This window comes from Aristolochia californica, unplaced genomic scaffold (genome assembly GCF_029961685.1).
Source record: "Aristolochia californica isolate CCGP_79_NKW_82.1479 unplaced genomic scaffold, dmAriCali1.0.hap1 SCAF_2, whole genome shotgun sequence".
NCBI classification, from domain to species: Eukaryota; Viridiplantae; Streptophyta; class Magnoliopsida; order Piperales; family Aristolochiaceae; genus Aristolochia; species Aristolochia californica.
Genome location: NW_027181881.1, coordinates 5248461 through 5271493, shown reverse-complemented (window position 1 = coordinate 5271493; position 23033 = coordinate 5248461). Strand labels below are relative to the sequence as shown.

Here is a 23033-nt window from a genome sequence, read left to right as displayed (position 1 = left end):
TAAAATCTATGTTTTAGTTTATTAACAAAAAAGAATTAAAAAAATATAAAAATTAAATATATCATAATATTTTATTAATAAAAAATAGTCTATACTTTACACCGTACTTTGTGCAAACTAACGTTACAAAAACTAACACATCAAATAATTCACTTTCGCTTTCGATCAAATTCTGGCGTTTATCTCTCGACTCCACGCCACCCCCGCTGTCATTACAAAAGAGGTCGACTCGTTGACGTCGTGCAAAAATACAAATTTCCCATCTTCTTCCACCGCGGAGGAGCCGACGCTCCAACAGTACAAATAGATAGATCGAAGTCGAACCCGCCCCCCTCGCCCCGTCGCGATTCACGCATCGTTTCCCTTCTCTCTTTCCCCAAAATTCTCCTGGTATAATTGCACTGGACAGGCTATGAGAGGCTGTGATCTGATCAATACAGTCCTCCCCGACGAGCTCCTCTCCGATATCTTCCTGCGGCTGGACGCCTCCAAGTCCTCCTGTGATGCAATCTCTCTTGTTTGTAAGCGCTGGCTCAAGCTCGAGCGAGCCTCCCGCCGCACGGTCCGCATCGGTGCCTCCGGTTGTCCTGACAAGTACATGGCCTTGATGCTCCGGCTTTTTGAAGAGGTTCGGAACGTTTACATCGACGAGAGGCTCACCGTTTCGTCACTTTTCCCCCCGGGACTCTCCCCTCGACAGCGTCTTCAACGCTCCAATGTCCGTGTAAGTTTATTTCTTTCTTTTTCTTCCTCCAACGCGCATTGCCAAATCTCAATTCCTTTTTTGGGAGAGAAAGAAGAGGAGAGAGGGAATAACGTTCTGCGATCTCATACTGTTGTAGTCGATTGCTTTCTTACACATAATTAAGGTTCGTTTTACAGTAAATGGTTGGGAAGAAAAAATAGAAAACGATGAATGTGATCGCCACTATTATTACAACCCTGGATGCTGCTGCGAGTTCCCACTATCTGGAAGTTTTTCCTTCTGCAGGGCACTCGCGGAGCTTCGTCTCAATCCGTCGATGCTAAATTACGGCCACGGCATGCAATTGGAAAAGTGAGACACTAAAATTCTAATTCAAGAACTCAAGATATAAGAGAAAAAAAAAATCACGCGGTAATGGATTGTACATTGTGGACATTAGCTTAGTGAGAGAAACTGTTTGTTCGTTAATATGATCTCTGGAACATTGTTGCCTACATCAAATCATCTGGAAAATCTTCAATTGGTTATGATGCTGAAGAAAGGCTTCTTAATCGGGAAAAAAAGGCAACTCTCAAGATGAACAGTTCTGGTGCAGTTTCAGCAATGGTTTAAGAATTGTATTTATTCTTGAATTTTCCTCTTAAATTCAAATTCTGAAATAGATTGACATAACCTATCAAACTGTTTGTCTGAGAAAAAAGTCTAAATACTTTTGTTTCTTTTGCATTATATCTTGCATATCTAGAAGGAACTCATCAATTTTCTCTGCAGAGGAAAAAATCTCGGGCCAGTGAAGTTAAGTGCTCTTCTTCAAAGCTTCCTCTATCAGTTGGAAAAACCGGATCTAGTGGAAGCAGCTTAGAATCAACTAGTTTATCTGATGATGGTCTGACTGTTCTTGCTAAGGGCTGTACTAGACTGGAAAAGCTAAGCTTGATCTGGTGCTCTAATGTAACCAGTGCTGGATTGATATCCATTGCTGTAAACTGTGTAGCATTGAAATCCTTAGACTTGCAGGTACATTCATCCTGAAACATTTCATGAGCCCCTGTGTGGTGGACAAGATTACTTTTAAATGCTAATTTGCTGTTAATATCCTACTTTTTTTTACATGACCTTGGGCAGATTTCAATTTAGAGGTTATGTAATGATGTTTTTTGCTGTTAGCAATGTCCAACTTCTTTGACCCAGACTGGTATATGTTAGCTGATGATGAGTGCCTACATCTATTTACTTTTTATGGGTATTCTGTATTTAGAAATTTTTTATCTTTCTTTTTACTTTCATAGTTTATGAGTAAAATTAAAATCAGCAATTCATCCTATAAAAATAATCTACACAAGTTGCAAATGTTCCACTCCGTTGTTCCTGTGTGTTGGCTTAAAAAAGAGCTATATTTTGGAATATGTAGATGCTAACTTAATTGAAATTTTGTCTCAATCATCAGGTCAAAGAACAGTCTTTTTCATTGTATAAAGAAAAAAGGTCAAAAAACACCATGAAAAAGGAGAAGGAAAGAAAGACTTAAGCCAAGTTTTTTCTGCTAAACAGTTTCATATTAGTTTTGTGGTGTAAATGTTGATCAATTAGCGGAAAGAGAGCACAACAAACAAACATTAAGTACACACTAGTGAACACCTGCAGAAGCAAAACTAAACTCACTCTTTAACTTCCTCTAAATCCACACTTTTGGTAGAGACTGTTTTTCTTCATTTGCTTCCTCTCTGACTGAACTCCTCCAATGTGCAATGTCATGCAACGATCTTTAGATTTCTTCATGATGCATGTGCGAAAGTGTTTTGTTCTTCCTTTCTTCAAATTTAGTATGTTTTGTTGAAAGATATGAAATGGCCCCTAATTATCTATCTTTGCTTTTGAGTTTATAGCAAATATTTCAAAGGAATATTCCCGTTCCAATTATTAGTGTAATCATCACCTCCTGTTTTTCTCTTCCTTACAACAAGATGGTATTTGAACAAGCCTTGGTTCTTGAATTTGGTGCTTCGCTGTCAAGTATCAATAGTATAAAGCTTGTTTCAGTGAAACACTCTTTGTGATGGCGGTCAACATCACTGAGTGCATCAACATGAAGCAAGAGATGCACCATTTTGCAAGCTTATAAAATTTTCTGACAAGTGTCTAACATATAGGTTATATTTTTTGTTCTGAAGGAGTTGGGGCAAACTAGAGGTATGGGATAAATCTCAATGCTTGACTGAACGAAATATGTTAGAAATCAACTTTCTTTTCGTTTGATATGAATCACTTGATGTAGCTGGTTGTTCCTATATGCCAGGATGGGTCTAAAAGGTGTGTGGATGTGGCAGTATCTGATCTCATTGAACCTAATTTACTGTGGGCGGATCCAGAAGGTTTAGATTAGTTACGTCCTACTAGGTAAAGGAGAACAGAAAAATTTGCATACCATGATCTTTGTGGCTCAACAGCAGTCCTTGAGTTTCCCATGTTTTCATCTAAAATTGGGCGGAGACACAAAAGATATGCTCGGCTGCTGTAGAGCATCATGGTTCTTTCTAAGAGATATGGTCTCCTGACTCTGCTAAGAATTTGTTAGCATGTCAAAACTGTTTCTATGCTTAGTTTCTATATAATATGTTGATATCTGATTTCATATCCAGACTTGTCAAGCTTTATGTAGATTTGAGTTGGATGAGAAACTTATACCCAGGCCAGATTTAAATGCTAACTGGATGGTCAAATGTGATCCCTTTAGAGGCTTTTGAGAGTTCTACCATACTAGTATTTTTCAATGTGTTAAAATTCCATTTTTTTCAATGGGCTCTTAATAAATGCACTTTTTTTTTTAAAGAGTTAAAATTCATTGTCTTGTTTGACTGACTACCTGTTTGATGACATCCATCTCCGCCTTTGATCCTTTTTAAGTTGAACCTAACACTGGTGCCTCTCTTGTTGGACGTCTCTAATGGATTCAAATTTTATATATAATGCCCTTGTCTTGCCTTTGTCCTTTTCTTGTAACCTTTTCTTTCAAAACATTTTAATTCTATAAAAATAGTGAGATGAGATGAGATGAGAGATGAGAGATGAGCGACGAGAGACGAGAGACGAGAGTTGACACCCCCGCCGATCGGAATCACCTCCCAATTGCGGTGGCAACCGCGAGCATCAATTGGGGCTTCCTCCCACCCATGCTCGTGGACGAAGCCTGGCCGAGCAATCGAGATCGCCTTCTCATCAGCGAGTTGTGGAAGACAGAGACGACCACCATGGAAGAACCACCAGTGCCCCAACATCACTTCACCGCCACAACAACGACGAAGAGACTAGGACCTCTCAGCTTGGTATTTTGGGTGACATTCCGAGGACCGACGACTATGACGAAGACGACATGGACTGGATCACTGTAAGCAGATGACCAACCTGAAGCATGCCTCACCATGGTATTGAACCCCCCCACCCCCCCCCCCCCCCCCCCCCCCCCCATTCAAACCAATCCAATACCCACAGCCTAGAACCACCCCTTCATGCCGCCCCGAACTTCCCCTCACCGCCCACCTCATCCACTCCGCCCACCCCCCATCCTACACACCCCGACTTCTCCTGCTCCCCAAGACCAACCAACTATAATGATCCCTCCTCATTTGCTTCGCACTAGCATTGAAAAATTGGCTTTTGCTGCTTTCGTTATCTCAATGGTATTGCCTGCTGACGGATAAGACTGGTTCGCCCACTAGTTGCACCTGGATTACTGCCCGCATTGCTCGTATTTGCGCCTTGGCGAATGGCTTGTTGCATTTCGATCACTCGGGGATCGGCGGATGACTACTCTGCTTCCACTATTGCTTTTGTCTCTTGCATTCGGGATTGGAATCCCTCCTTGCATGGTCGAAGCCTCGGCCAGTGGCTCCAAAATTCTGGCCTATCGCCAGAGTTATGGGATGACAACATCTTCTTTTTTATTGCCAACCACTTCGGCTCTCTGGTTCGGCTTGACGATAACACTACTAGTAGGAGGAAGCTTGATTTTGCCCAAAATGCATTCACTTTGGGTGGTCCTTTCTGAGGCTTGTGGATAATCAATATGTCTTCTAGATCAATATCGCCTTCAACGATCTCAAGTGCGACTCTTGGACGCCCGCCGACCGTCTGATTAGGGAGGATGCTTGTCGCGCTCAATCAACTTGGGGCGACTCAGCCAATCCAGCAAGACACCTAGCCAACCCACTGATTCCCCCACCCCCCATTGCTACCACTGAATACCTTGACACCTCTCGGCCACTCCGCCTGCAACTGCCACAACCTCCCTTTATTTCAAATTCAAACTTTGACCTCCCACCTCTGGTAGGCCTCCCGACTCAGACCCTGCCACCCTGTGTCCTGTGCCCCTTGCCAGGTCTTGCTGGCAGTGAAACTCCCTCAGAACAATGCCCTGCCTCTCCCCCCACCACCTGGCTCCTCACCTGGAAAACTCGCCAACTCAACGGAATTTAACACCCCCCCCAGTCTCTTTTTTAACTCTAACCCATTATACTCCCCAACTGCCACAACTCTCCAGCCCTTAAATATCCCGTGCAAGGACTCACACCTGTCTCAGTTGGAAGCTGGAGACTTCTCCTTCCGCAATTGGTTTCCATCACCCCATGGACTTGGACTCCCCCCCCCCCCCCCCCCCCCCCATTTAGTCTGTACGCCCTCTGCCTCCCCTCCTTACTGTAGTAACACTCACCCCATTGTTGACAACACCCCCCACCTCACCCAAATAGATCCCTCACCCAAATCCCTCTATTACTCAATCTCCGTCCCACCCTGCCTCCCCTCCGCCTGACCACTTTGATGATGAGTCCTTGTCATCGGTTACAAGTCATCCTAGGCACCTTTTGACCAATGAACCTCAGCAAGACCCCCCACAACCCCTGCTCTCGACCCCCACTGGCCACTTACTAGCACCGCCGATAAACCCACCCAAAATTTTATCTCGGGGAGGATCCAGTAGCTTGCCTCCCCTCCTGGTTGACCCAATCTCTGGTGGTCTTTCTTTCCCCCTGCCGGACGACTGTGTGCACCAATTCATCATGACCTTACAGTTTGAGCGCAATAAGTATGACGATGATATGTGGGGTTGCATGATGGACCTTGCCAAGAAGATTGGAGTGACCTACGAAGGATATTTGTCAGGTGACTTACCCACCTCCGGAGTCAACAATAGGGAGCGACAATGATTGTCATGTCTTGGAATATTCGTGGAATTGGATTTGCCCGGGTGCGCGCTACTGTTCGCAAATTCCTTGCTAAATGTCACCCCTCAATTGTAATTCGGCAAGAGACTAAATGTCAAAGCCTAACGGATTCAGTTGTTCATGATTTGTAGGGCTGTTGAAATCTGGATTGGTTGGCTGTAAATGCTGTGGGTTTTTCAGGGGTATCCTTCTCCTTTGGAATGCCTCCGCTATTGAGGTGTCGGACCATGCTATTGGTTCCTTCTCCATTGGAATAAAGTTGCGTGACAAATGTACTAGTTTTATCTGGGGTCTACAGACCCACTCGCTACCGTGAGCGTAGCTCCTTTTGGTGTGAACTTTCTGATCTCCTACCCTGTTGGCCCATCCCTTGGCTTCTCGCTGGCGACTTCAATGCGATCAGATTCTGCAGCGACAAATCCCCTCCTACAACCAGAATTTCGTCCACTATACGCTGGCTGAGGCTGCATGAGAATGTTTGTGGGTCGGTTTTGAACCGGTCGGGCTCTGATCACTGGTCCATTCAGATTGACACTAAATTTGGAAAGTGGGGCCCCATTCCTTTTCGGTTTGACAATGCTTGGCTGCTTGACAAGTAATTTGCCAACCAAATCGAGTCTTGATGGACTGTTATCGGGGGCACCAATTTTGATGGTTGGAATTTCCCGTGCAAACTGAAACGTCTCAAAGATAAACTTAAATCCTGGTCTTGAAATGTCGCCTTTCTGCCACTGCTGAAAAATCCTCTCTAGTCTCAGATTGTTGGCCTTGACTTGATTGAGGAGCAAAGGTGTCTTTCCTATACTGAATTCTCTCATCGTATTTCACTTCAGAATAAATTTCAATCCATTCTTCACATCGAGCGTGTGTAGTGGAAGCAGCAGGCCCACTTTAAGTGGTTCGCTGAAGGGGGTGCTAATACAAAATTCTTCCATACTATTGCCTCAGCCTGTTGGAGGACTAATTGGGTCACTTCTTTGTCCATCGATAATGAAGTCACCTCGGATAGGGCCTCTATTACTAACGCTCTTCTCACTTTTTTCACAGATCTCAGGGAAGAATACCATCACTACCCTCGACTTCCTCACCTCCATTTCTCCCTGATCTTTCTTGCCTTGGCTGCTGTCATTGAACTCTCTTTCTTGGATCTCAAGATTGAGGATGTTGTTCTTGGTCTCCCCCGAGATAGGGCCCTGGGTCCTGATGGCTATAATGGAGAATTTTGCAGACACTGCTAACCTGCCCTGAAAACGGATATCCTTTCCATGGTCACAACTTTTACAATTGTGTCATCACTTTTAAGAGCGTCGAAGCTTCCCTTATTGTGTTGGTCACGAAGAAAGCCAATGTTGAGCATTCGAGTGACTTTAGGCTGATTAACCTTGTCTCTAGCCAGTACAAGATCATTGTTTGCATTCTGGCTCATCGTCTTAAGGTTATCCTCCCCACCATCATCTACAGGGGCCAGAGTGCCTTTATCTACGGCCGGGACATTTTGGACTCCACCATGGCGGTCCATGAAATTATTGATCATCTCTCCAAACCGGGTTGCCCCTGCTTCGTCCTCAAGCTTGACCTCAAAAAGGCCTTTGACTGTGCAAACTGGGCGCTTCTCGATGATGTTATGAAGCGCATGGGTTTCGGCCACTGGTGGAGGTTTTGGAATCCACAACTGCATATCGTCGGCTTGATCAGATTCATGGAATCAAGGATTTACTCGGTCTCTTTGAGGTTACTTCGGGTAAGAAGATCAACTGGAAGAAAAGGACTCTCTTGGGGCTCCACATTGATCCATCTCTTCTCCAGCACAAGTCAGACACTTTGGGTTGATCATGACTCTCCGTTCTTCCTACCTCGACCTCCCCCTCATCGATTGCAGGCCTTGGATGGGGCTTTGGGCCCCTTTCATTGAGAAACTCGAGTGTTGGATATCCACTTGGAAGGGTAGGCTCCTCTCTAAATCTGGCAGATTGACCCTTCTTAACTCTTGCTTAGCTGGCATACCGAATTATTTCCTCATTTTTGCCTTGCCTCGCCTTGCCTCTTTTTGCCGGCGCATTGACTTGATTAAAAGGAGATTCCTGTGGTGTGACACCTGTAATGAGTTCCATTATCACTTAGTCAGTTGGGAGGATGTTTGTAAGCCGAAATTTCTTGGTGGACTGGGGATCAAACACACCAAAGAAATGGGATCAGCTCTTCTTCTGAAGTGGTTTTGGAAGCTCAAATCTGTTTGTGTTGCTTCCTAGAAACCGATGGTGACTTCTAAGCTCCGTTTGATTGGCGCTAGATGGATTACCGATAATAGTCAGCGCCATCTCTCCCCCATTTGGAAGGTGATGTTCCATTTGTTTCCAGTCTTCCACTTTGCTATCTTATACTTTGTGGGTAATGATTCCAGCCTGAACTTTTGGACTGATTGGTGGACGGGTGATGACCCCCTCATCTCCTCCTTCCTCCCTCTTTTACAGTTCACTACCTGCTACGACCTCTCTGTCACCGACGGTTGGGGTAATGGCTCTTGGGATCTCCATTTGAGGCGTGACCTCACTGATGAGGAAGCTATTTCTGTTTGTGGTTTGATTGATGGCCTTTGCTCAATCAAGATTCGGACTCAATGTGGTTGACCAAATGATTTGGCCCCTTGATGATAAGGTCTACATACTCCTCACAGGATGGACCCCGACGCCCTCCCGGTTGCTACCGCTTGGCGTCTCTTCCCTCCCCAGGGTGAAGTTCTTCCTATGGAACACTTCTCCCCCATGATCTTGGAGCTATTTACCGCTACCCCTCAGGGATCGCTTCCCTAGATTGGGTAATATTCTTCTTTCAGCCTGTGTTGCCCACATTCCTTGATGCCTTTGAAAGGAGAGGTATTATTGAAGATTTAATTGTCTCCAATACGATTGCTGAAGTCTCTTGCATTGCTACCAGCCTCATCTCAGCCTGGATGCACATCGGGAAGGAGTTTGATTGTTTGTCGTGTACCGCTGCACACAAATTGGCGTGCGATCGCTCAAATGTCCGCTCCCCCCCGCCCCCGCCCCCCTGTTGGCTGTGTGGACTCCCTCTCTGGCTGGTCACTTCAAACTCAACTTTGATGGTAGCGCATTTGGTAATCCTAGGAGTGCGGGTTTTGATGGTGTGATATTCGGTGCTAAGGGCACCCCTCTTATCTCCTACTCCGGACTTCTTGGCATCATAGATTCGACTACAATTGAGCTTTCCGTCTTCCACATCTTCCACGAGCGTTTTAGCGGCTTGTTCATTGTAGAAGGTGACTCCAAGGTGGTTATTGGGTGGTGCTCATCCTCCACTTTCTCATCCTGGTGTCATTGGCATTTGTTTCTTGACATGATGGATCTTGTATCTTCTATTCTTTCTACCTAAACTTATGTATTTAGATCAGCCAATTTGGCTACTGATTCTTGTGCTAAATTAGGTCATTCTCTCCAATCTCTTGTTGTAAGGGGAGGCCTTCCTTGAAGTTTTTTCTTTTCTTGCAACAAATTCATAACTATTTAAAAAAAAACATTTTAATTCTATTCATGTTTATTTGCTCTCTATTTAAAAGGAGCTTATATAAAATTGATATTAGCTTCTAAATTTGCCGAACCAGACATGAAAAACTGTAGGCATATGGTCAGAGTTTCAAATAAAACTGGCTGTGTCCTTTAAAAAAACAGAAAAAAAGTCATGGAGTATTTTTTTCAGTGTATTCCATCCAAATATTGATAGTAGTGATAGGCTTAAAGATTCCTGACGTTTAAAAAATAATGAATTGCTGATATGTTATTGAAAGGTGATTCATTTGTTTGTTTTCTTTTATCCTTTGGATGGATCCTTCTATTTGTTTTTTAGGAACTTGAGCTGGCTCAAATGCTTAGTAGCTTCTTCACTCAGTTTGGCTTGTTTATTGGTTGTAACATTTTGTTCACATTTTACTTGTTGCAGGGTTGCTATGTTGGAGATCAAGGTCTTGCAGCTATAGGGGAATGCTGTAAGCAGCTTGAAGATTTGAACTTGCGTTTTTGTGAAGGCTTGTCTGACACTGGATTAACTAAACTGGCAACTGGATGTGGAAAATCATTAAAGGCCCTCAGTGTTGCTGCTTGTGCAAAGATTACTGACATCTCTCTGGAAGCAGTGGGATTCCATTGCAAATCGTTACGGTTATTGTCTCTTGATTCAGAATTTGTTAAGAATGAAGGGGTTCTTGCTGTGGCGAAAGGATGCCCATCCTTGCAATCTTTGAAACTACAGTGTATTAATGTCACGGATGAAGCACTGCAGGCTGTGGGCACGTACTGTTTGGCTCTGGAATTATTGGCTCTATATAATTTCCAGAGATTCACTGACAGGTCAAGTGGCATATGTGCTTTCTGTTGTATGATTGCTGTTAGAAAAACTTTGAAGTGAATTGCTATAGTTGTCACTGGTATTTGCACTATCAAGCAACACCAGTTGTTGTGTTCTCTATTCACGAAAAGTGATTTCTAAAACTAAAGTTGAAAACAAAAATAAAAATTCGTGGAGCTAAAAAACTGAGAAGAGAATGGAGGTTTTGGGATGAAAGTTGTTTGTGGTTTGCTTTTCTGTCAGTAAAAAAATTGTCTATCAAGTCAAGATTGTCAATGTAGAAGTTCCAAGTTGTAAGCCTGCTACACATTTGCATATTCTGTCATCTGTGTCATAAATATTTTGCAGAGTTGGTAATAATGTAGGTACAATGTGGTGGTCCAATGTAGTAGCATGTTTTATTATCAGACATTTGTTCTCAAATTTTCAATTTTTTTTTCTTTCCTTAAGTTTTCCATCTCACAGAGTTGTCACTGGTGCAAACGTATTGCAGGAGCCTTTGTGCAATTGGGAGCGGGTGCAAGCAGCTTAAGAATCTCACTTTGAGTGATTGCTATTTCTTGAGTGACAAGAGTCTTGAGGCAATTTCCACTGGCTGCACAGGATTAACTCATCTTGAAGTCAATGGTTGCCACAACATTGGAACAATTGGACTAGAGTCTGTTGGAAAGTCATGCCCGTAAGTTTCCTTTTCCATTTTTGAATGGTCTTTTTGTATTGATTAGGTATTTGTCACTATCTGGGTGCATTGGCTTTTTTCTGCTATCGCCACTCTGCTGTTTCTTTGTTGCCCGTAAGTTTCCTTTTCCACTTTTGAATGGTCCTTTTGTATTGATTAGGTATTTGTCACTATCTGAGTGCATTGGCTTTTTTCTTTTATCTCCACTCTGCTGTATCTTTGTTGGCATATTTATCATTTATCTGTTCCTTAGACATTTCTAAACTCTACCTTTAACTTGATCTCTCTCTCTCTCAAAATGTTTTATTCGTGTGCTTTTGCTCAGGGGCCTTTTGGAGTTATCTTTGTTGTACTGCCAGAGGATAAGTAATAATGCACTTTTAGAAGTTGGTAGAGGCTGTAAATTGCTCCAAGCTCTTCACCTAGTGGATTGTTCAAGCATCGGCGATTATGCTATTTGTCACATAGCTGAAGGTTGCAAGAACTTGAAGAAGCTTCATATTCGTCGTTGTTATGATGTAAGCTCTTCTGAATACATTCTCTCTCTCTCTCTCTCTCTCTCTTTCTCTCTCTTTCTCTCTCTCTCACTCACTCTTTTAAGTGAGTGTTTTAACAATGGAGATATCAAATTTTCCTGAAGTATTTGAGTCCAAGAAAAGACAATATTACTGTGATCATCATATTATGTAGATTATCTATGTCTTCACCACTAATATAACTAAGATATGGACTTGAAAGCAATGATTCCTGTGTTCTTTTTTGTTTATTGTATATTATTCTTCTTTTTTCTTTCTTGAGTTATTAGATATGTATCTTGGCTAGTATAGATTCTCCGAACCAGTAAATTTTCTGTCCTCTAATAGATAAATGTCTAACAATTCACATCAACCTTTTCCACTGCTTTTGTCATGGGCAGATTGGAGACAAGGGTATTATTGCTGTGGGGGAGAATTGCAGGCTTCTTACGGATTTAAGCCTCAGATTTTGCGATAGGTGAGAGGTTTTTTCAGCTTTTTTTTTTCCTTAGCAGAGAATGCAAATAATTTTCCTATGATTTATGCCCTTGTGTTGTTTTTTATCGTGACACTAATATCTGGAATGCTTACTTTGCTGAAAACTACTGATTCTCTTTGATGAGCTTATTCTGTAAAGTGTTTTGACACATGATGTCGTGCATAGGGAATTCGGCGGATTTGGATAAGAAGATTAAATTAAAATCATACTTCTTAGATAATTCGTTCTTTCTTCTACATTTTGACCTTTTAACTGTTTGAGTTGGTCAACTATAGATGATGACAACCTTCTGATAAGATTATGTTTAATTGGAGGTCACTAATAAAAAAAAAGATTTGTTTTCCGGTACTTTTACTTAAGATTTCACTGTTCTCTACAGTCTTTTGTCTTTGACTAAAGGACCTATAATCTTGTAAATAGCTCCTTGAATCTTCTGGAATGGAGGTCAGTAGGCATCTAATACCGAGGGAAACTTTTTCTTGTTCCAAGCAAATTATATGCACCAAAATTGACTTTACAATCCTCAGTGATTTTAGTTAGAAAATGAGTAGAAAGCATCTGATGGTGGGTTCTGTTAGTAGTAAGATTCCAAGAGAAGGTTTGTCTTTTACCAGAATGGAAATATGTGAAGGGTAAACCTAACAGGTTTCAAGTACACAGACTGATCTAGTGGAGCATTATAGATCAAGGTGACTTTAATGTTAAAAAAATGTGTAGATAGAAAATGTTTCAAAATGTTTTGAAGTCAATTTATTGAACAAAATTATTTTTATAAAGTGTTCGTCAGTCTCATCAGATGCTCTGTTTATTTGTTCTCTAATTTCTGAAATCTCTTGGGCATTTGAAAATATTTCTTCTGGTGTTTCTTTCTGCCTTATAAATATTTACATAACTCTAATGGGACTAATTTACATATCATATGTGCCATGCCTTATTTGCGTTCCAATGGGTTTTTGTATTTCACAATTTCTTCTTTGTCACTGTTTTTATGAGTTAGTCTCTTTAGAGGGACTTTATTGTGCTGCTTCTCAGTGATTTCTTTCACCTTGCGAATGTTAGGGTTGGCGATGATGGCCTAATTGCAATTGGCCAGGGGTGTTCCTTACAACATCTGAATGTCAGTGGCTGTCATAGAATTGGTGATGCTGGATTGATTGCCATTGCTAGGGGCTGTCCTCAACTGGTCCACCTGGATGTCAGTGTTCTGCAGGTTTCTCTCTCGTTCTGCTTTTCCATTGCCTTATATGCCTGCATACATGTGTTTCACTGAGTTCAAGACTTGAGTGAGGTTTCATATGGTGGTAAATGTGTCTTTCGTTGTGATTTGCTGTTTTCACTTGTCATCTGTTCACTCTCACCCACTCAGGTTCAACTTAATTTTGTGAAAAACATGATTCAGCTACCAGTTATACTTTTTTGCACATAAGACAGGCTGATTAAAGTCATTACTCATTATCAAGAGGAGTCTTTCTTAGCAGTACTTCAGTCCAAAAGAAGCTTTGGTTTTTAAAAAAGTAGTTTGACAAGTAGCAGGGTGCTTTTCTTCTTAGCTTTTAATTAATACATAAAAGTTTCTTTTACTTATCTTAGAATGTTTTTCCCATCTGATATCCGAGCTCGTTCACTTCATAGTATGTAGGAATGTCAAACAAAGACCCTTTTAGGACATTTTTGTTTCCTTGGAAGATGTCTACCTTAAGCAATGATGGCATATCCATCATAATTCTACTTCGTTAGACTGATTTCTAATTAATGCTGAATTTCATCTGTTGCAGTATCTAGGGGATATGGCCCTGGCTGAATTGGGCGAAGGATGTCCCTCACTGAAGGACATTGTGCTGTCACATTGTCGACAGATAACAGACAGTGGCTTAGAACATCTAGTCAAGGGGTGCACCCGGCTTGAGGCTTGTCACATGGTTTATTGCCCCAAAGTGACTGCAGCCGGAGTTGCGACGGTGATCTCTGGTTGTCCCAGAATAAAGAGGGTCCTTGTAGAGAAGTGGAAAGTCAGCCACAGAACACGGAGAAGAGCGGCATCTGTTCTTTCCTTCTTGTGTATAGATCTTTAGCTTGAGATCGTGCTTGGTCAAGTCTGGTCCCTGGCATTATGGGACCTTGTTGTTGTAGTGAGGGGACTGCAGATGACTTCAGTTGCTTCCTGCAGTGGTCTCATTCTTAGACTCCAGTTTCACTTCCACCAAAAGAAAGGTGTGAGAGTTTCAATTCTTTCTAAGTTTGTGCAGTCGAATCAATTGTACATGTGAGAATTAGATTATACTTGTAACATCGGTATTTTTAGCTGTTTTTTTTTTTTTTTTGAATTCTTTAGTCGCAAGATCATGTCTATATAGAAGAAATGACAAATTTCCAAGCAGAAAATTCAGATGTGTAGCTTGTCACTTTTTTGGAAAAAGCAGCGCCAAATAGAGATGATGCTATTGGTATAACAATGATGAAGGAATAAAATTCTTGTAAATAAAATAATGCAAAAGAAAAATTCTTTATCTTTATAAGGATTTACATGCATACCGGTTATTGAATGGAATAGATAAGGTTATTTTTGTGACATTGTGGGTATCAAGCCTTTTACCGCGAGCAGGGGAAGGAATTTATGCTAAAATGTACCTCTTACTTCCCTCCCCTTCTTTTATTATTCTTCTTTCCCAAGCCATCCAACTCTGCAAGTAAGCATCATGTACGAAATAAGTACCTGATGGCTACTTCCACCCCTTCTCACAGTGCTACTCCCTCCCTCTCTCCTTCTCTCCCTGTCAAAATCAAGCAATCCAGAAAAAAAAAAAAAAAAAGCTTGGTAATGGAGAGAAGGGATGGCGAGAACGAGCAGATTGGGATTTGCCGCAGGCTGTTTAACCTTTTTATGTCAGGAATGGCTTTCCAACGATGGAAACGCTTCATTGATCACAAGCGTCCAGTTCAAGGAGCCATGGGCGGCACTATGGAGGGATTGGTTCAGGTTGAGAATGGCAAGAATGGGTCAAGCAAGGAAGGTCCGGTACTGAGTGTTCTCCCGGAGGAAATTAATCTAGGGATGCAATCAGAAGGACCCCCACTGGTAGCCGAAAAGGAACATCATGACCACAAGAACAACGAGAAGGGGAAGACGGAGGAGAAGGAGAAGGTCCTAGCCGTAGTGCAAGATGTGGCAGTGGAAAACGATAACAACAACCAGGCGGGAGTCGCTGTGTCACTGGCTCCAACAAAAGACGCCGCCGCTGCGCCTCCAGTGAATGCGGAGAAGGAGCTGGGCGTAAGGGTAGAATCTTCCGGTGCTGCAACTCGTAGGAGGACTCGAAGTCGAACGAAGAAGTCCGTCAGTTTCAAAGATGACAAAGATGACATTAATGAAAAACAGAAGAAGAAGGATAAGGACGAGGGAGGTTCCCGAGAGCAGGCGATGGATCTGAACTCGAAATTTCAGAAGTTCATCGACGATAAAAAACAAGCTATGAGGCAGGGTTCCGGCGTGGGGCGTAAGCCATCCCCCTGAATCTTCATTGAAGACGGAGTCCAACTTCATGCATGTGAACTGTGCAATTCATTTGTTTGAACGGATAATAATGTAAATAATTAAATAATTGTAAACAAATTATTTTTATTGTATACATAAATATGATAATACTATGTTTTATCTTGACCGTAGATTCAATAAATAAAAAAATAAATTATTTTTGTATAATCAAATAATTAATAATCGCATTTTGGTTTTATTTAAAATAAAATAATAAAATAATAAAATGGCTGTTAAAAGTGAGGGTCAGAGACTCGGAAGTTTTATCATATCTTCAGTTAGTTGCCAGTTGCCGCCATAAGATGACCCGCTGAAGTTGTCCTTCCAACTTCGCAATTCTTCTGCGGCTTGGATGAACAGACGAGGCTGGAGGCAATGCCTGGTTGCAGCATCAGAGCTATCTGGATCCTCAACAATCAACATTCCGTCGTCTTCTCCAGGTTTAATTTAAGCTCAATCTAGGGTTTCGTTTCCTGATCATTTTACTTTATGTCTTTTGACTATTCGGATTTCCAGATTTCCTCACTTGTCTGCGTCGTTGCTCCTTGGATCTAGGTTTTCAGTTTTTTGACTTCGAGATAATTTTTTTTTGAAAGGAGTGATGAGTTTGATTGATGTTTGTTTAACATTTAATACTTATCTTTGTAAATTTGGCAGGAGGTTTTCGGTTGTCGAGAAGAGGTGGCGTTTAGCTTGGGAAAGAGAAAAGGACAGCCGGAACGAGGAGAATCTTAAGTGCTCTGTATTGCCTCTTCTTCCTACCGATGCCGAATTGGTTTCTGCGTTTGTGGAGAGGAAAGAGAAGTAAGGCTTGATGCGGTTTTGAACCGTTGTCGTATAATGAATATTATCTGCTCCTCTGATAGTCCGAGAATTTGGAATTGTTGATTATTTAGTTTGTCTTGCTGGATTGAAGTCTGAAATAATATAGGAATTAGGTTCTGAGCTGCTACAGTCAATAGTTCAAATCTACTCAATTGACGTGATTTTGCTTGCGGTGATTCTCATTCTTGGTGAAACGAACTTAACTAGCTTGTCTGTAAGGAAGATAAAATGTAGATGGAGTACTTTGGGGGACGCTTCGTGGAGGAAAAGGTTCTGGGTTTTATCCAAGTGCTTATGTTTCTGCTTGAATATTTTTAGCTTACTGAAATTCCCTGCAAACTAATGAGTATTGATAGACGTATTTTGCTTCTATCTGAAACTTAAAAGTTTCAGGCTAAAACTATGGGACTCAGTTTGTGTCACTTTGAGATTTTTTTTTCATTCTTTTAACGCCATAAGTATGTTATATACGGCACCTTCGTAGGCATCTTGGTTAATTATGAAAATATGTTGCCAAACATAAAGTATGAAGGCATTTATGTTTCCATCAAGTTTCATCATCTTCAGTGGTGGGGAATGTCTGGAATAAGCTAATTTTGTTTTGGCCTAAAAAGGTCAATCAAGCTCCTTACTCCAACCATGCTAATATGCCCCTTCTAGTTCTTTGTATTTTATTTATCGGTGGCTTCTGCTTATATTTACCGGGAATTTTTCTTTATGAAATGTTTGTATAACTACTGTATTGACCAGAGGTAGAATTCCAAATGAAGTGGGCAGGCCTGCATTTTTTTGCAACCTTTGGCCCAAAAATTCCCCAATCATACCTTCCTGTTGTGAATGGATCCAGAATTTTTTTGTGAGGGGGGCACATAAAAATAAAGCCTCCTCTCTTGATTCTTGTCATGTTGGGAAAGTTTGTCTCTTTGTCAAACATTCTTTCTATTTATGAAACCTATTTTTTTAAAGTCTGGAAAGGAAAATTTTCAGAAATATGGAAACAGGAAAAGAAGGATAGTTTTTCTCCAAACTGCCTTGGCCACCTTTTAAGAAGTCCAAATAATCAGGGGGGGGTGGCCAGCAGCATGTCCAACCAACAAGGAGAATTTCAATATTTTTCCTAAAAATTACTTGAGCCCCTAAAATGAATCCCAAAAATTCAAGGGAGGGCCTGTGACTTCCATCCAAGTCCACCTCTGGTTCCTGTGAAGAGAAGAAAGTATCTCAGTCAGCACTGTTGCACTCTGTGAAATGGATGTTTTCTAAATACAGGCATTCAGTTAATCTGATATTGCATTATAAGCTGAACTAATTGTACCTACCATATAAGCTTCTGGCAATTGGCTAATGGACCACTACATTGAGAAGTGTGATTAGAAGGACCTGGCTTCTGGTTGTCAACCACAGGGACCATCCCATCCTCAAATCACCCATTGGACCCCCATCATCGGGATGGCTCAAACTATTTTTTTATGGGAGCTCCGTGGGGAACCCTGGGATTACTGGGGTTGGGGTAATTCTAAGAAATGGTGAAGGTCAGACTTTTTTGGCTTACCCTGGTCCTGCTGACACAACTGACTCTGTAGGCTGCTGGCCCATTCCCTTTCTAGTTCTCTGATTGTTGACGGTGACTTAACCCATGTTATTGGCTGGGTTTGCAAGCAAACCAAGCCTCCATGGAGGCTCAGGTGCATATTTCATGAGATAATATTCTCTTGTAGCTCTCAGAATGTCTCCTGGCAGGACAACCCTCGTGCTGATAATAGTATTTCTGATGACCTAGCAAAGTAAGGCATTTATTGGCCTGCTCTTGTATAACGAGATTCTCTTCCTCTTGCTGATATTCTCTGATGCTTGGTGTATTATTCATTATTTTTTAGTGACATTTCCACAAGTTCCAAAAATAAAAAGTCAAAGGGCCCTTGGGAGATGTAGCAGTCAAAAATCACCTCCAAAGCATTATAAACAGCAAAACTTATCTATCACTGTTTTTTATGAACTATTTATTCCCATATGAAAATTTTGGTAAGATTTTTGGCTTGAAACTATGTTTGATTGGCTCAAATTCACCCTCAATGGCGTCTTACTAAATTCAACCTTCCACCTGGTGAGATAGTGTGCAAGTTGAAAGTGGTTGGTGGTGAAGAATTGTTCAATATAAAAATAAAAAAGCTCATTTGTGGATTGGATACTGGTGGATATTATGCAATAAATGGAGAAGGATGGGAGATCAAACAAGCCTTAGTTTATTCAACTACATAATATGAATTGATTTATATGTCTTGTTGTATACTCTCTGCAAATAATTAAATGGATAATGACAAGTCACTTTTTAAAATGTCTCTGTGTAAAAATAATAACTGCAATATGAAGTCATTATTTGAATATCAGAATGTAAGTTGGTAGCAATTCAAATAGAGCTTTTAGTATTTTTTTATTGGATTATTTAACTCCATTTGCTTATTGTTGCATTCCCTGTGAGTTCTAACTTTTTTTTTTCAAGTGCATTAATGGACATTATAGACATATGAGATGATAACAGATTGTACTTTTTGTCAATCCTCAGAGATGGTTCATCCCGTGGTTTTGGCATTCGGGTTCCTCAATCTGTTCAAGGCTCAGATTCCTGGATTGACGATCCAATTACACGCCATGTAATCAGTGTTTGCATCAATAAGGATGAGGAAGGGGCAAACTTGCTGTGGCCACTCATTTTACATAAAAAAATTCACCATTATATTCTTGTATTACCACTTGTTGAGCCTCATCACCTGAAAGCGTATATAAAAATGTGTGAAAGATCTGACTGTGGAAATTCAATTGGGGTAGAAGAGTCCCTCTCATCACTGCTCATTGATCTTCCATGCATCACAGGGTATGGTAAGTTTCTTGAAAAGGTTGTTATCTTGATCTTGCATGATTTCAACAGAATCCTGGTAGAGGCATTTGAGATACTTCTGCGTTCTACCCAGACATCAACAGTTTGTCTATACATTTTGATTCATATCCACAGTTCTCTTATTTGATACGCTATCTTAGTCTTTTGTCCAAGTGTGCATTGTACTCTATGAATAGAGGTTTGCATCTGTAGAACGTGAAGCCAAGTGAATTACACTTATAGAGAGTATTGGAGCGAAATTCTCTTTTTGACTGCAAAGTGGATGCATCCTCTAGAATTTCATATGTGGTGGGCCTGGCATATCCTCTTGGTTTGAAAGAGAACTCTACAGTTTGTTGTTCAACTCATGAAAGTCTTGCTTTGTATGATTCTATGCTGAATAAAATATAGTGCTTTGTACTGAACATAGTGTCACACTTTTTTATTCTATAGGGCTTTAATGGTTGCACATGCTCTGGGTGACATGATTTCGGGGGAATTAGTAGAACCAGAGGTGGTTTTAGGTTCATCTCCTTCGGTAGGAGGGTTGCTGGATTCCTTAACTGGCAGCATTGGGATATCAAGCATTTCTGCAAGGGCAAAGCCCGTTGCTGCTCCAGTTGCAGCTTCCACCATTTCTGGAAGTGCTGTTGCAGGATCCAACCTGTTAGATTCAACAAAGAGCATTTCAAGGCCCATAGACAAGGATGCGCTTAGAACCTTTATCAACAGCTCAATGCCCTTTGGTTGGTAATTTCTGCTATGGTATTTCTCATCTCAAATATTCCGTAGCTAAGATTCTGCAGTATGGTGCAACATTTTCTAAACTTCTTGTTAATACTTCCCTGTCTATTTGATTTTGCACAGGGACACCTTTGGATCTTAATTACTCCAATGTTTCTGCTATGAAAGTAAATGGGTTCTCCTTATCAGACTTGCCTCCTGCTGACCTCAAACAACCTGCTTGGAAACCATATCTTTACAGAGGAAAACAGAGGATACTTTTCACAATTCACGAAATAGTGTATGCTTCTATGTATGATAGGGATGAGATTCCAGATACAATATCAATTTCAGGTCAAGTTAATTGTCGAGCAGAGGTAGAAGGATTGCCTGATGTGTCCGTCCCTTTGACAGGGTTGAATGCAGCTAATATTGAGGTTTTATCATTCCATCCTTGTACCCAACTTCCTGAGCAAGGTGTGGATAAGCAAGCGTTGATGTTTTCACCACCTCTTGGAAATTTTGTGTTGATGCGCTACCAGGCCTTCTGTGGCCTTGGACCTCCTATAAAAGGTTTTTATCAACTTTCCATGGTTTCTGAAGATGAGGGTGCATTTCTGTTCAAGCTACGTTTAATGGAAGGCTACAAAGCTCCAATAACCATGGAATTTTGTACTGTGACCATGCCATTTCCCAGGAGGAGAGTAGTACTTTTTGATGGAAATCCTTCAATTGGGACAATTTCAACTACAGAGCACTCTGTTGAGTGGAAAATCATTCCCAGTGGCCGAGGCATCACGGGGAAAAGTATTGAAGCAACATTTCCTGGAACAATTAGGTTTGCTTCTAGGCCAATTCAGAGATTACTGTCTGCTTCTAGGGCAATCCAAGGGGATGTTCTTGAGGAAGATAGTGATGTTGAACCTGAAAATTCCAGCAATATGATCAACATAGAGGATTTTTTAACGGAAAAAATGAACAAGGACCTAGCTTCCGTAGATTTAGAAGAGCCATTTTGCTGGCAAGCATACAACTATGCCAAAGTATGTATCCTGTCCTTGTTTGCCCTGGACATCTTTCTCGATTTCTTTTTAGTTTTTTTATTTAACATATTGATGGGGATTTTGTTGTTCCAATGCTTGATTCTATCTACCTCTTTTTTTTGGATGCATTTCCTTCTCAAGAAGTTTGTTGAACTTTTTCTTTTGTGTCTCAGTTGGAATTGATCATATGAAATTACGGGTGACTATACGAAATTGTAATTTCTCTTATGGGAAGTTCACATACTTTATGCTTTATTTATTCAGTTATATCATGTAGTTTTGAGATGATTTAGTGAAGTTGCAGAAAGCATTAGTCTAGATGGAGGATAGACATGATATGTGGATTATCAGTTGTTCTTTTCTCTGTGAACTTGCTGCTTATCTTTTCTAAACAGATGCCTTGTTTGATGTTGGTTTTCCTTTTTTTTTTTTTTTGTGTGTGTATGTATTTCAAGTGAGTTCTTGTCCATGCATTGCAGGTGTCGTTTAAGATTGCAGGAGGAACACTTTCAGGAATGGCTATTGATCCAAAATCTGTAATAAATTCTGAACCAATTCTGCAAGCATGCCATTTAGCTATTGAATTGATTATTTCAACTGGGTCATGCAATTGAATCTGATAGGATAGGTTCTAGTACTGTTTTTTTGACACAATCATACCTAAACCGCCCCTAGTCATTGGGGTGGTTTACATGGTACCACATAGGTAATAACAGAATTGTGTTTGTATAATGTAGTACAATTGAATAGTATAGCAGTTGCAGAACAAAAAGCACTATCTTTTTCATCAGAACAGAGAGTGCATGTTTGTTTTTAAAAAAAAATTCTGAAAATTGCTCAATAAAGCCTGTTCCAGTTCTCTCTGTGCAGAGAAGGCTCTGATGTGTTGCACGCACCTTCGTTGTTGTACACTTTCTTTTAAGATCTGTCATCAAATATCTACTTGCCAGATGGTGCCATACGTGGACCCTGGGAATAACTTGCTGTTTCAAATGAAATTAATCAACAATTTTCATTGAGCATCCTTTTCTTAAATATTGATTTTTCTCTGGAAAATACAACTCGTTTTGCTGCCACAGCATGATCATATAAACATTTTATTTTGGAGATCTGTTAGTCTGTATGCTATATGGGAAGCCTCACTTGTTCAGATTGTTTATTGAAAAAATTGCACTGATCGCCTCTCTGAAAATTTTCATTGGAATTTGGTGATTGTTTGAAAGTGTAAAAGAGTAAAAGGAGACAATTACAGTAAAGACTGATAACATGTATAGGGCAATGGAACAGCTGTAAATCACCCCATTTTTTAATTACTATTGTCATGCATGCTGAGACCTAATTAATCTTATCTTTGTACATAAATTGAGGAAATTGATGACCATAATCTTTAATTCCCCTTTTTTTTGTTATTGATGACACATGGAATAATGTTAGGGGAAATGACATAAAATTATATTTTTCCCTCTGCCCTTTTCCGTTGGCCTGTTGTTGGGCGGTGCTTGGATTTATCACTCGTAGAGGAATAAAGAGTTATTATCTAGAATTTATTCTTTCTTTTTATTTTTATTTTTTCCATTTTCCTATCAGTTGCTTCCTTTGGCTTGAACCATAACATTATAATTTTCTCCTGATTCATCCACACCCTGGTGATGGTTTGGTGCCTTTGATTTTGCTGATTGGTGGTGCTCTCTATCATCAAATATAATTTGGTTTACGCACATGTGATGCAGGTTGGCATTTACCCAACTGTGAAGGCTCCTGTTGAATTATCAATGCAGGTAGGCTTTCAATCTAGTGAACCTGAGGCATTACTATTAACGTTGCCTAAGTTGCATTTACCTTCAGAAGTACTCGCCTAATTTATTAGTGTCTGCCATAATTGGAACAGGCTGTGTCTGGAGATTATCTTTTATGGAATACATTAGGGAAATGCCCCTGTGCAGTGTCACCGAAATTTTCCAGTTGAGGAAGCGACTTTTAATAAAGATAAATGCGAAAACTTTGACTGAAGATTTATACTTTATTCCATTTATTGATTTCAATTATACTTTAGTGGTC

General features: G+C 40.8%; 2 protein-coding genes across 2 annotated transcripts; both read left to right on the top strand.

Annotated features, from left to right (window-relative positions):
• Positions 1 to 266: 266 nt before the first annotated feature.
• Positions 267 to 14359, top strand: LOC137955970 (F-box/LRR-repeat protein 4-like). The gene is made up of 8 exons (XM_068803219.1): positions 267 to 724; positions 1478 to 1723; positions 9880 to 10286; positions 10778 to 10963; positions 11289 to 11481; positions 11880 to 11956; positions 13037 to 13187; positions 13753 to 14359. The coding sequence occupies exons 1-8, from the start codon at positions 413 to 415 to the stop codon at positions 14047 to 14049; spliced, it is 1869 nt and encodes a 622-aa protein (XP_068659320.1). The 5' UTR covers positions 267 to 412; the 3' UTR covers positions 14050 to 14359.
• A 1440-nt stretch (positions 14360 to 15799) lies between these two features.
• LOC137955989 (AP-5 complex subunit mu) lies at positions 15800 to 23033 on the top strand. Its single transcript, XM_068803257.1, has 8 exons — positions 15800 to 15949; positions 16167 to 16313; positions 18898 to 19206; positions 19663 to 19955; positions 20077 to 20975; positions 21455 to 21511; positions 22706 to 22753; positions 22864 to 23033. Exons 1-8 carry the CDS (start codon positions 15885 to 15887, stop codon positions 22939 to 22941), a joined length of 1896 nt encoding a protein of 631 aa, XP_068659358.1. The 5' UTR covers positions 15800 to 15884; the 3' UTR covers positions 22942 to 23033.